Source organism: Prinia subflava, chromosome Z, assembly GCF_021018805.1.
Source record: "Prinia subflava isolate CZ2003 ecotype Zambia chromosome Z, Cam_Psub_1.2, whole genome shotgun sequence".
In the NCBI taxonomy this organism is placed as follows: Eukaryota; Metazoa; Chordata; class Aves; order Passeriformes; family Cisticolidae; genus Prinia; species Prinia subflava.
In genome coordinates, this window is record NC_086283.1 from 44436796 (window position 1) to 44449342 (window position 12547).

The following is a 12547-nucleotide window of genomic DNA, read 5'->3' on the forward strand; positions in this document are numbered from 1 at the left end:
CATGTGAGAATCTAGATGTATGAAGATATTTGTTTGAGAATTGAAGGAGTTTGTGTCTAGGGTGTTTTTGAGCCACAAAATTTATATATTTTAAAAATGTTATCAAAAAAGAAAATAAGAGGGTTTTTTAGAGAGTGTATTTCTTTGTTAGGAATTACTGCTGGAAATACGTGAATAAGTATATTTTTGTACTTAAGACTATGAAATACGGTTTTTACAGATATGGTACCATTTGTCTGAGGAATTTCAATAGTAGTGCTTACAGAGAAATGAATACTTGTGTTACTAAAATGTTAGATAAACCTTAAAAAACCTTCCCTTTTTGCTCCAAACAGGACAATTATGTTCAGTGTTTCTTTTTCAGGAAGGCAATTTGCCCTATCCAAAAGGTTTTTGGGATATTTTGCCCTATTTTTTTGGGATAAAACACAATTTATGGCTGCTTGAGGTATCTGTTCTGTGTGTTAATTGAATATGAGAATAAATATTGTCTAATATCCAAAGAGTGTTTTTCACTGCTTGCAATCATGTGCTGATTCAGGGAATTACTTCTAGCAGCTTCTGCCAGCTGAGTTTTTTGAGAGCAAATTGTCTTCTGTGATTTCGGAGAATGCAAACCTTTCCATGAAAGTTAAGACAGTTAAAACGCAGTTTAAATAGTGGGTTTTTTTAAGAGATGAAGAAACATGAACAGCCTATCCTCACAATTTTGTTAGTACAGACACCTAAATTTCCAGATAAGTAGTGAAGATCAAGCTTTTTCTGTGGTGGACATCAGTTCCCTTGAGGTAATTACATGGGCTGGGCAGGTACTGCCTCATCTGTTTCCTGTGCCCTTTTTATTCTTTGAAGCATACAGGTGTCAGTAACATTGGTGAATATCAGTGATTGCTTTCACCAGACACCTTCTGAGAGAATACAACAGCCTTTGATCTACTTACCTTTGAAGGATCTGGTCCTTGGACTTCAGACAATGTCAGGATCTTGGCTTTTTCTTTTAAGACATAGTTTGGCATCCAAATATTTTCTCTTTTTCTGGAGGACTTGCATGAGTTTGTCTTTAAGCCTTAGCCAAATGAAAGTCTTAGAGACTTTCATTTGTTGTGCTAGAACACTTGTATGTCTCTTTAGCTGGACTTGATGTAGGTAAATAAAGTATATAGCTTCCAAAGTTGGAAGCTATATAATGCTGTAAGAATTAGTTTTCTCAGAAAAAAACCACAGTTATAATAACTGAAACCAAGCAAATGGGCTTTTCTGGGTGGCATATTTTTTTTTCTTAGAAAAAATATAGTTATAATAACCAAAACCAAGCTAACAGGCTTTTCTGGGTTGCATAATTTATTAATTAGCTCTGAACTCAGTAACACTATGTAAATTGGAAGCAACATGGGATTTGGGTCTCTGTGTGAATTTACTTTTCTTGAAGAGTGAGAACATGACATAGAATAATTTGGAACTGCTTTTGGTGTGTTTCTGAAAGCTGTGAGAGTAGATGCTACTTTGGGAGACTGAAACAGGCAGGTTTTGAAGAATAAGAAGTAAACATCAGCAGGTACAGCAAAAAATCAGCCAGGCTGATGGAAAAGCACATAGGTATTTGGAAGACTGCTGAAATAGTCCTTAAGCTAAAAAGATACAATAATTTTTTGTAACCGGATTTCTTAGAGATCGTGGGCATGATGTGCTGTGGAATGAGATTTGAGCTATCCCAAACTGGGCCTCAGATTTGGGCCTGCTAGGCCTCAGATTTGGACTTGTGTAGAGTAGATAAGCTTGTGACGCAGTTAGAAATTAGGTTAAGGTGTGTGTTTAGACTGAATGGGACAGTTAGAGTGGAATCATGGTATCTGCCTTACACTGAGATAGCTTACATATTTGTTCATGCTGAATGGCAATAAAAATGCACCTGCAGCTGTAAATTATTTCACACTGTATAAAACCAGCCATTTCGAGAATAAAGGGGTATGTTCTGACCATATTGGTTGTATCGTGCGTTGCTCTGTTGCAGCTTCCATATAATTGAGACCCCGAGTTCGATTTTTAAGAAATGAATTAAAAGTCTGGAAGTGATACGATTGATTCAAAAGCTTCAAAATTGGAAGAACTTTGAGCCCTTTGCACGACTTTCAATTCTAGGGAGACAGAAGTGCTAGGAGAAGAAACAAAGAGATGAGTGACACCTGGATGTTTCTACTGCTGAGAGCTACATCAAAGAATAGTTCCAGCTGAACGGAATTGCAGGAGATCCGTAGTCCAACCTGCTGCTCAAACCAATTTAAGTTTTGGCTCCTCAGGGTTTCATCCAGCTAGGTCTTGAAAATGTGGAGAATGGAGATGGTACTACCTACCTCTCTTGGAACCTGTTCCATAAAGTAGGAAAACACTTCTCCTTGTCGAGTCTCTTTGGATTCAGTACTTGTCTTGTAGAGTCCATATCCAAATGATCAAATTTATGATTAGTTTGTATCTGGAAGTCTAACACAAGCCTTGGTAATGGGAAAGAACATAACGATAACGGAAAAGTTTTTCTTAGAAGAAATATATAAATGAGGCAAAAAAATGAGGCCAACAGCTTCATAAGTCATATGATGTGCTAACATGATGTAATACCCAGATTGTCTTTTAAAAGTATGTAGAATAATTGACATAAGTATTTTCTATTAAAATGTTCTAATGTTGAAACTTTCCAGATTAGAAAGAGAGTGTTTCTCCTCAAACAATCAAATGAAAGAAGTGATTGAGGAAAAGAAGAAGGTAATTATAGACCTCTCTGAGAGACTAACGAATGCTGAAAAAAGCTGCAGAGAATTACAGAGTGAACTTACAATGGTAAGGAAAAAAGCCTATGGCACTTGTTTAGGTTTTTTAAACACACTCTGAACATAAACTGCATTTGCTGTGCTGAGCTGCGGAATAAATCTGACTTTGCATTACTCTGATTTTTATTTATATTACTTTTTGTCAAATTTCCTGCACATCCTCATTGAAGACAAAGAACTGGGTAGTTGTAAAAGCAAAGTCCTATATTGCATGGCTAAATCAGCCTCGTGAAGGCGGAGGTTGTTGCAGTCCTTGCCAGTTCAGAAAGCCTTCTAACATAGAGTCCCTAGGTCCCAAGCAGAAGCAGCAGCATCCTTATCAGTAGCAGCTGCAGAAGCAACAACAACAGTGGCATTTGTGATCGGTCTTCCCTGAGCGAGCAAGCATTCTCAAAGCAGTGCATTTTATTCCATTTTTGACCAATCACGTTAAAACACGAATTTTCTACATCCTTGCTAGACCTATCCTAATCTAAAATTGATATGCGAAGGCAAATGCAAATTCTTAGACAAATTCTACATATATAATTCTATCTGTTCCATCTAGCAACGATTTGCAAGGCTACATTGTTTTTGTTATGAGTGGAATTTAACTATCTTTGCAAAAGGCAATGCCACTGAACTTTAAACTAGATTTTAGATCCCTTTCTTACTAACTAATTCAGTCTCTTATTTGCTAAGGCATTTTAAAAATCCTCTACTTATTTAAAAACTAAACTTGCTTTTCTGCCTCATGTCTGTGTGGGTTTATGTATTTAGTTTTTCTGAAGGTTCTAATTCAGTCCTGGGCCTGGATTTGGCCCAGTGGGATTTGTACTCCAACAACTTTGTTTTACAAAACAAGAGCAAATATAGATAAGATACAGGAAAAGCTAATTGCAAAGTGCATTTTAAGTGATACACCAAGTATTTAATTGAGGAGTTACTTGCAGAAAACAACTGTTTCAAAAGTATGACTATGAGTCAAAAGTAACCAGCCTTTGCATTCCTAATGAAGGCAATTTGTAGATATGGATTATGATTTTGTGTGAAGAATGTTCTGTCTTCCAAGCTTTTTTTTTCTCCGACTTGATTAGTTACCATTGTAGACTTGCATATTTCTATTTCACATCATGTTTTTAATGTAAGCATTTGACTGCAAAAATTGTTTGAAAATGTATTCTTTTAAGGTGACAAACTTTTTAGTTGATGGAGGTTTTTCTGTTTGGTGTGCATTTGTTGTATCGGATGTATTTTACAGGATTATTTTCTGAAATATTTTTCCTTTTATATGACCACTTGGTGCCTTTCCACTGTCTCTACACACTCCAACTTTGAATATCAATTTTGCCATCCTCTTTAATAGCAAGAGGGTCAAAGCAAAAAGCGTAGGATATCTTCATCAATGACATAGATGAAGGGATGGGAGTGCACTTCAGCAAATCTGCTGATGACACCAAGCTGAGTGGTGAAGTTGACAGACCTGAAGGACAGGATGCCATCCAGAAAGACCTAGACAAACTGGAGAAGTGGGTCCATGAAAATCTCATAGTATTTATTAAGACCAAATGCAAGGTGCTGCATCTCGGTCAGGGCAACACCCAGAGTCAACACAGGCTGGGGGACGAACAGAAGAAGAGCAGCCTGGCCCAGAAGGGCTTGGGGCTGCTGGGGGATGAGAGGCTGGATGTGACCCTGCCAAAAGAAAGCAAGCCAAATACATCCCGGGCTGCATTGAAAGCAGCCTGGCCAGCACGGCAGAGGAGGAATTCTACCCCTCTGCTCTGCTCTGCTCTGCTCTGCTCTGCTCTGCTCTGCTTTGCTCTGGTGAGACCCCACCTGCACTGCTGCATCCAGCTCTGAGGTCCCCAGCACAAGATGGACATGGACCTGTTGGAGCATGTCCAAAGGAGGCCACCAAGTTATCACAGGGATGGAGCAGCTCTGCTATGAGGCAGCCTGTAGAAGAGAAGGCTTTGGGGTGGCCTAGTTCTGACCTTCCAGTACCTGAAAGGAGCTTACAAAAAGGAAGAATAGAGACTTTTCAGAAGGGCATGTAGTAGTAACAGGGCAAGGGGAATGACTCCAAATTGAAAGAAGGTTTTCATCATATATTTGGGAAAAAATCTTTATTGTGAGAGTTGTGAGGCACTTAAACAGGTTGTTCTCATGACAGAGAAGTTGTGGATGCCCTGTTCTTGAAAGAGTTAAAGGCTGGGTTGGATGGGGCTCTGAGCAACCTGATCTAGCATTAGAACTAGATGAACTTTAAGGTTCCTTCCCAACAAAGCTCTTCTATGATTCTGTGGTCTAGAAAACCATTTCTCTTCATTGTACAGTAGCATTTACAATATTTCTATACTTAGACTTTTTTTTTCTCTAAGCTTATAAATTTCTGTTCTTGCTTTCTCTTGGACCTATGAATGTATGAGATTACCACGATCTCTTCCCTGCTACTGGCAAGGCACTGTGTTATTGAGTATATGGGAGCAGAGATCTGCATCAGAGAGTCTTCGGTGTCTCCTCTTCAGCTGATGAAGTTGTTCCATACATTGCCTTAGTGTTATCCACTTCCCAGGTAGATTGGTAAATAATAAATTGAAAAAAAAAATTTAAAAAACATTTTTTCTTTGGGAGGACACAGCTTATTCAGTGCAAGCACTAAAGTATTAAAAGACATTTGCTGCCTTAGTCAACCTGAAAAAATTTTATCAGGCACAAAAAGAATACAAAGAAAAATTCCATAGTAAAATGCATGTTATACCTGACAAGACTTTAGGATGTAATTCTATTCATGCTTAAGGTTTTTTGGTAATGACAACAGTATTAAATGGTGTACTCAAAATGTTAATGAAAGTAAAAGCAAATAGATTGCCCCACTTGAAAGAACTGTCTTATTCATATAGCAGGTTTTTAAAATTGTTTTACTGGAATGATTTCAAGCCACAAGACTGTCTTGAACAGGTAATAAAAATTCTCATTTTCTGAAGACTTGTATTAGTGGTCCTCTGTGGGATTAGGTTTTTATCACCTTTGATGGCTTAGTATTTTTCCTGAAGACTTTCATTATTTGATTGGGAAGCAGGAGTGCCTGTGTGTGGTCTTGTTTACTCAGTATAAACAGTATAGAAAGCATTTTTGTTATTTTTCTTCCCAAAATCAAAAAGCAGAAGGCTATAGCAGAAACTAAATATAAATAACATTCAATATATTGTTATTAGGCTTCCCTTTACTTATACTAAAATTGTATGAAATTGTCAGTGCATTCTCTTCCCTTTATTTCCACCTCCTGCTTTCTTGATCTTTTAATTACTTTCTTATATTTTGTACTAGTATTAGACATACTAAATACGTCTTTCCCATTTCAGTCTGGTAATCTTAAGTTGGTTTCTTACAGTACTGTTAACATACAAGTTAATGTTTTTGTTTGTAAAATGCTTGTAAGATAAAAAAAGCACATTTTTGAAACTTTATATGAAAAAGTTTTTTGTTTTTTTTTCTTAATAGATCAGTTAAATGTACAGTAAAGTAGTTATTCTGCTTGTAATTTTGAATATCAGCATGTGGCAGAAGTTTGCCAGAAACTTGCATTGGTCAAATGTGATAGGATCTGTTACTATAAACCAAAATTGCTTATGAATGCTCAACAATAGAGAAAAGATTGAGACAACAATTGAGAAAGCTCTCAATATTTACATTATGTTTACTTGAGGAAATTCGTCTCAAGCTTGTCATTATTTCTAGCTAGAGTTTCTAGAATTTTTTAGTTTCAAGAACAGGAATTTAGAAGAACAGCCACTGTGATTTAACACTTGGTTTAAAGTGAAACAGCCCCAGCTGCATTCCTGCCCCATGAAAAAAATAAGAGGTATCTTTAGGAGTTTTAACTTACTCAGGATATTTATATTTCTCGTACCTCGTAGTGGATGATCTTAGTATGGGACAAGCAGGAGATGTTAAACCTTTATTTTCTGAGAAATGCAAATCGAAATTTGGCAAACTTGCCAGTTCACCAGAATGCATATTAGGAAAGTGAAATAATTAAAATATTGTATCTTAGTATAAATACCATTAATTTGGAAGATGTGTCTATTAATGTCCACCCCTTTTTATAGATTCTGTCAGAACTAGCATAATTTATATATAAGTTGTGTAATAGACTGCACACAGCTTGTCTTTTCCCCCATGGCATGTAAATCTTTCTCTTACATCCATGCCTGAAGTCATGCTCTGTTTGTGTCTCAAAAGCCTTGGAGGTTATTGTACACTGAATGTCAGAACAGAAATGTTTGAGAATCTAGTTCCAGGACATACACATAAGGCATTGTTCTTTAACAGAAGTTGCCTAGGTATTGACTGAACAGACAATGAAGCACCCTGAGGATGATGATTCTGTTCTACAATTTCTGTGGAGTAGAAACTACTTCACAATGGCAAAGTTATAAATGTCATGTAGGCAATTTAATGTGGGAAGTTTCATTCAGTTAAAAAAATCCCAGACCTGATACACACTCCTAATTAATTTTGTCTTAGTGATTGTTAAGTGTTCTTTTACCTTGTTTTTTTTTCTTACCTTGACATAGAGGAGGGAGTGTATCTTTGCAGATATTAACTCTATTTTTATCCTAATGCAAGAAGACTAGTTAGTCTGAAGCATGTGAGAAATTATCTTCTGCAAACAAACTAACTTTGTAATTTATTTCGGAAGTGCAGAGGTCACTCAAGCTGTGATGTCCTGGTGTTGGAAGACAGGCATCTAAAATGTAATGTTGCAATTCTCAAAAAATTTTCTCTGACTTGGAAAAAGAAATAAACCTCAACTCCCAAAGACATACTTCATAACATTCTCTCCCACCAAAGGTTGTTACAAATCTCTTTTTATGGGATAAGAATGGTTTCAATAAAACTTTAGCATTTTGATTAATTTGTAAGTCTGAGATACCAAATTTGAGAGATTCTATTTAATTTACATGTGGCCAGAGTCTTCTACAGATTTTTGAATATTCCAGCTAATATAAGAAAATAAAAGAAGTATTCAATATTTTGATAACTTCAGCAAAAACAATTAGTAGCCCAAGGAGAGTGTTTGTCAGTGATAATTTTGTTTTTTATAATACAGTTTATGTTTGCTGAAAAATTTGTGCCACTTTTCTGCTTTACAGAGCATCACCTGAGTAAAACCTGTGTTTTGTGAAATGTGGAGCAGTCTTTTGTATTTCTGTAAATGCTTTGATTTGCTGCCCCCAGGGTCATGCCTGGTAAACATTCTGATACTTTTGTAAAGAATTTACATAAGTACTTTTCAAGGAGTATCTGAACATGCTGCTCCTTGGCGGCTATGTGGATAGGTCTGGATTTGGCTCTTACTCTGCCGTCATCAGTTGGAATTTGTACTGCAGACTGAGTGGGTGAATTAGTCCATGTGCAAGAAAGCTCCCCCAGGAACCCCTTGTACCTATAAACAAAGTAGAGAAAGTTCCTCAGGAATTAAGGCAGTTCATTGTACAGCTGGACCCCAACTCCCTGCATACTGTTGCCGTGGTTTTGTTAAGGCCCCAAAGTCCTGACCACATGTGTATTTTTTAAAGTTATTGAACATCAGATAGATATGCACATTTACAGTATCAGGTTCTGTGGGCTGTCCTGGAACTGTGCATAGAGTTTACATTTATTTTAGTCAACTATGGCTTTTGCAAAATGCTGGAAAAACAATGGGATATCATTTCTATGGGAACAGGAACAAAAATCAAATACTGACAGTTAAGGAAAATATGTCTACAACCAAGATAGTAGGAACTTGTCCAGATAAATAAAAATACTCTTCTGGAAGATTAACACAAGTCTGAAAGTGAGTGGAAAAATTCTATAACAGCTGGTTTTCCGAATAGTTCAAGTTATCGTTACAGATAAGAATAGAAAGTATTTGGGAAAAAGATTTTCTCCTCATTGGAGTCAACAGATTTTTTAATGAAAAATATTTGGCTTCTCTTTAATTTCTTTCAAAGTTAAATTGTGTTTTGAAATTAGTGATTAAATAAATATGTTGCCAACTACATTTTCTTTGTCCTCAAGAGTTGTTTTATCATAATAGAAGCCTTTTTTAAGGATATGAAGTTTGTTTCAAGGAAGCATTTTATATGCTAAAATTCAGCATATGTTCTGGGTTCAGAAAGTATGATTTTTCTCCTATGTTTTTGGGAGTTTGGAATATATTGTGAAAAAGGGAACTATCTTTGGGGAGTATGGGAAATACTTCTAGTATATTTTGAGAATTTTGAGTTCTCAAATGTTCATGGAAATTTCGCTCATCTCAGAGACCTGGAATTACAAAGGGTGGTTTCTTCCAGTGAAGACTGAGGTGAAAAAAGCAGTGAGAAGGCTTTTTCTCTCTCCTAGTTGCCAGATCACTGCCTCATTAGCAGTGGGTCCACATTTTGCCTAGTCTTTCTTTTTTAGGTGATGCGCTTTAGAAATCTTTTTCTGTTGCTCTTCACATCTCATGCCAGATTCAACTTCAGGTGGATTTTGGGATTCCTAAACATATCCCTCTACACTTTAACAAAGTATCTGTATTCTTCCAAGTTTGCTATGTCTGAACAACCTTCTTTATGCTTCCTATTAATACTTGAATTTAGTCAGGAGTTCCCTGCATGTGTGTACAGACCTCACCTTTGATTTTCAAGGTTGTTTTCAAGGATCAGTGTCTAGGTCAAGAATGGTCCATTCTGGTGTACAGGAGTTGAGCAAAGTCAGCAGAAGGCTTTCTTTACAAATATTCTTCCACCTGTTTCTAGTAATGTGGTTTGTGAAGCAAACTCTCTTTATGTAAAGGCTTTAGCAATTTTGTCATCTGACCTCCCTTTTGGAATAGCTTAGGAAACAATTACACCTGTACTTCTCCAGTATTCTACAGGCATAGCAAAACATGTTGAAGGATGGAATTGTTGAGAAGGATTGTAATTGCATCTCCTGGAACAGTTGAATCTGTCAGCTGCAATTGATTGTGTTTCACCCTATACTCGTGCACTCCGTTTTCCTTTTCAATGTAAAGCATTATGCATACTCTCTGTTCAGACTGAAGAAAACTAAGGAGATAACAGCTACTGCTGTAAACTATCAAGTGGGTGCTTGTGGAGAAGATGGAGCTATGCTCTGCTTAGATCTCTGCATAAGAAGTATAAGAGAAAACAGGGAAGCTGTAATTTCCTGTAAGGGGAAAACAAGAAAACTTCACAATGCAGATTGTGAGGTATTGGCACAGGTTGCCTGGAGGGTTTGTTGAAATGTCATCTTTGAGGATAGACAAAACTTGACTAACAATTTCAGAGCTGCATAACCTGACTTCAGCCATACCGTTCTCTGAGTGGGGAACAGGACCAAATGACCTGCACGGCTTGTGTCAGCTTGAATTCATGAGTTTATGACTGTATACATTCTTATTAGGTAACTGTCAGTGAGACATAAGAAATCAGATCAATAATAGATCCTTTTGGACTGTGCCTGGATTTTTAGCAGTGTAATTGACAGCATTTTTTCCTTCAGTTTTCCTTCAGTTATTTTCAGTGATTGAAAATAAAAGTTAGAAAAGAGAGATACTAAATATTTTGCAGTTCCAGTGTAGAAAGACTGGCTAGTCTAAGTAATTTCCTTTTGATCTTTGTTGCTGTTGAAAAAGGGACTAAAATTGACTTAGAAAGTGTAGATGCAGTTAGAAAATGAAGCAGAGAGAAGTGGTGAAGGCTGAATAGACTGGAATACACTGACTAAATGATGGTAAATTAACTAAACAAAATGGAAAAAATGGATGAGAGGACAGAAAAAATCTCACATTTGACCATTCCATAGGAAAACGTTTTTCTGGGGAGATTTAGTTTCACTTTCTCTGTGCTGGAGTATTTTATGTAAAAAGAGTACTTATTTTATTGTGATGTTTTCATATTTTTATATTTTCTTATTTTTAATTTGTGAGGTCTTTGAGATGATGTCAGTACACAAGAGTAAATTACTTTAATATGCTTGCATCCCATGAAATATTTTTACTGAATCTCAACATTTAGAAGTTCTATTTATATAGATAAGTTTATGGGGTAGGAATTAAACCTTGGTTATTTTTCAATATATAGAAGTGATTTGGAAATTCTTTATGAAGTGTAGTACAAACTCTCACACAAGGAAAAGCATGTAAATGCTACAGGGGACCTAACACTGAAATACACATATGAATAATATATTAGTAGATATACAGTACACATAATTAAAATTGAAAGAGTAAAGCAAATTTATAAAATATTTAAACTGAATAGTGAAGAAGACTGCAGAGAATTAAATGCCTTTTTTTTTTAAAAAAAAAAATTCTGACAGTTGTATGCTACCAGTATGTAGCAGTTTTCCTAGGCAGGATGTTTCCTACGCATAAGAAAATGCCTGGGTTCTTTAACATGCAGTGAAGCATAACTAACACAATAGTTTCCAGATATGATAGAAAACAGTAGAATTTTGCTCAGTAAAAAAGGTTAACTTTCCATTACCCAGTAGAAATGGAAATTGCGTAAATACGTGTTACAATTTAGAATGGAAATAAATTGAGCAGTTAAAAATCATGTGACATCTTTGATCATGACCTTTGTCATAGGAAAATTGTGAAGTTATTCAAATCTAGTTTCTTCTTGAATTGGGGTGGGGGGTAGGGGTGGTTGGTTTACACTTATTTTTATTGCTTTTAGATTTTCTAAATCTCTGAGGTATATTACTTTTTGTCAATCAGCAGCTAAAATCATACATTTCCTTGAGAAGTCAAGACTACATATACCCAAAAGGACTTTGGTCTTGTCTGGAATTATGGATGCATGTCTTTGAAAACTGCAGGTTATAATATCAGATATAAATTGAAGGAATGATTTGGTATAGTCTTTCTATTGTATGATTTAAAAAATCTGCCGTAGAACTTTTCTGGCCTCAAAAAATTTGGTATCTTGATTTGAACAATAGACTGCACGTAGTGAACTGCTTTCTTTACGAAAGTTTAGCGATAGGGTCTAAGAACTGTAGTTATATGTTCCATGCATAAGGATGAATTTTTGGTATTGAAGAAATCCCTATCTAGCATGGAACATATTAACAACTGAAGTAGGCAGGTTTGCAATGAGAATAGGTGTGGGATTTGACTGAGTGCCAAATCATGGGTTTCTAGCCTGTCTGCCAGTAGTTTGGTGTCTTTCTGGATGCCCTTGTAGGGTGTAACAATAGATTTCACTGCTTGCAGAGATGGACAGAATTTAATGTCCATTAAGATACTTCCAAAGCAGAAGATGATGAAGACTTATGTTTTTGTACAACCGTCTTTTGTTTTGCTTTTGAAATCCTTTAGTTTTATATTGTGTATTACAAGGTTCTTATTTGTTATGTCATGTTAAGTCTCTTAGCTTGAGAAAAGACATAAAAAGAAATATAGCAGAAATTTAAATTTAAAGAGGAACGAGTATATCATTGTGATGTGTATTTCTTCTGTTTACTTACTTTAATGTGTTTTTTCCCCATCCCCTCTTGTCTTTCTATTTATCCTGTCAAATAAAGGCCAAGAAACACCAGGTCTTTCTAACAGAGACGTATGAAAACAACATGAGAGAGCTGGAGTTACTCTTGGACAGCTTTGCTATGTCAGGCCAGCGGACAGCAGGTTAGTTGAAGGTATAAAATGACAGATGCATCTGTCAATGTTCCAAAGTCACTACATTGTGGGAATTCTG

The 12547-nt window shown here is 36.1% G+C and overlaps 1 protein-coding gene across 10 annotated transcripts in view; it reads left to right on the plus strand.

Annotated features, from left to right (window-relative positions):
- Positions 1-12547, plus strand: part of CCDC171 (coiled-coil domain containing 171) — a 163147-nt gene that overhangs the window by 35345 nt on the left and 115255 nt on the right. For all 10 annotated transcript variants that reach the window (XR_010083542.1, XR_010083543.1, XR_010083541.1 and 7 more), the window contains 2 exons: positions 2694-2832; positions 12375-12477. Coding sequence is in view for 7 of the 10 variants with exons in the window: in XM_063423202.1 (XP_063279272.1) it covers positions 2694-2832; positions 12375-12477 (242 nt within the window). In the remaining 3 variants the exon portion in view is untranslated. The remainder of the gene's footprint in view (positions 1-2693; positions 2833-12374; positions 12478-12547) is intronic.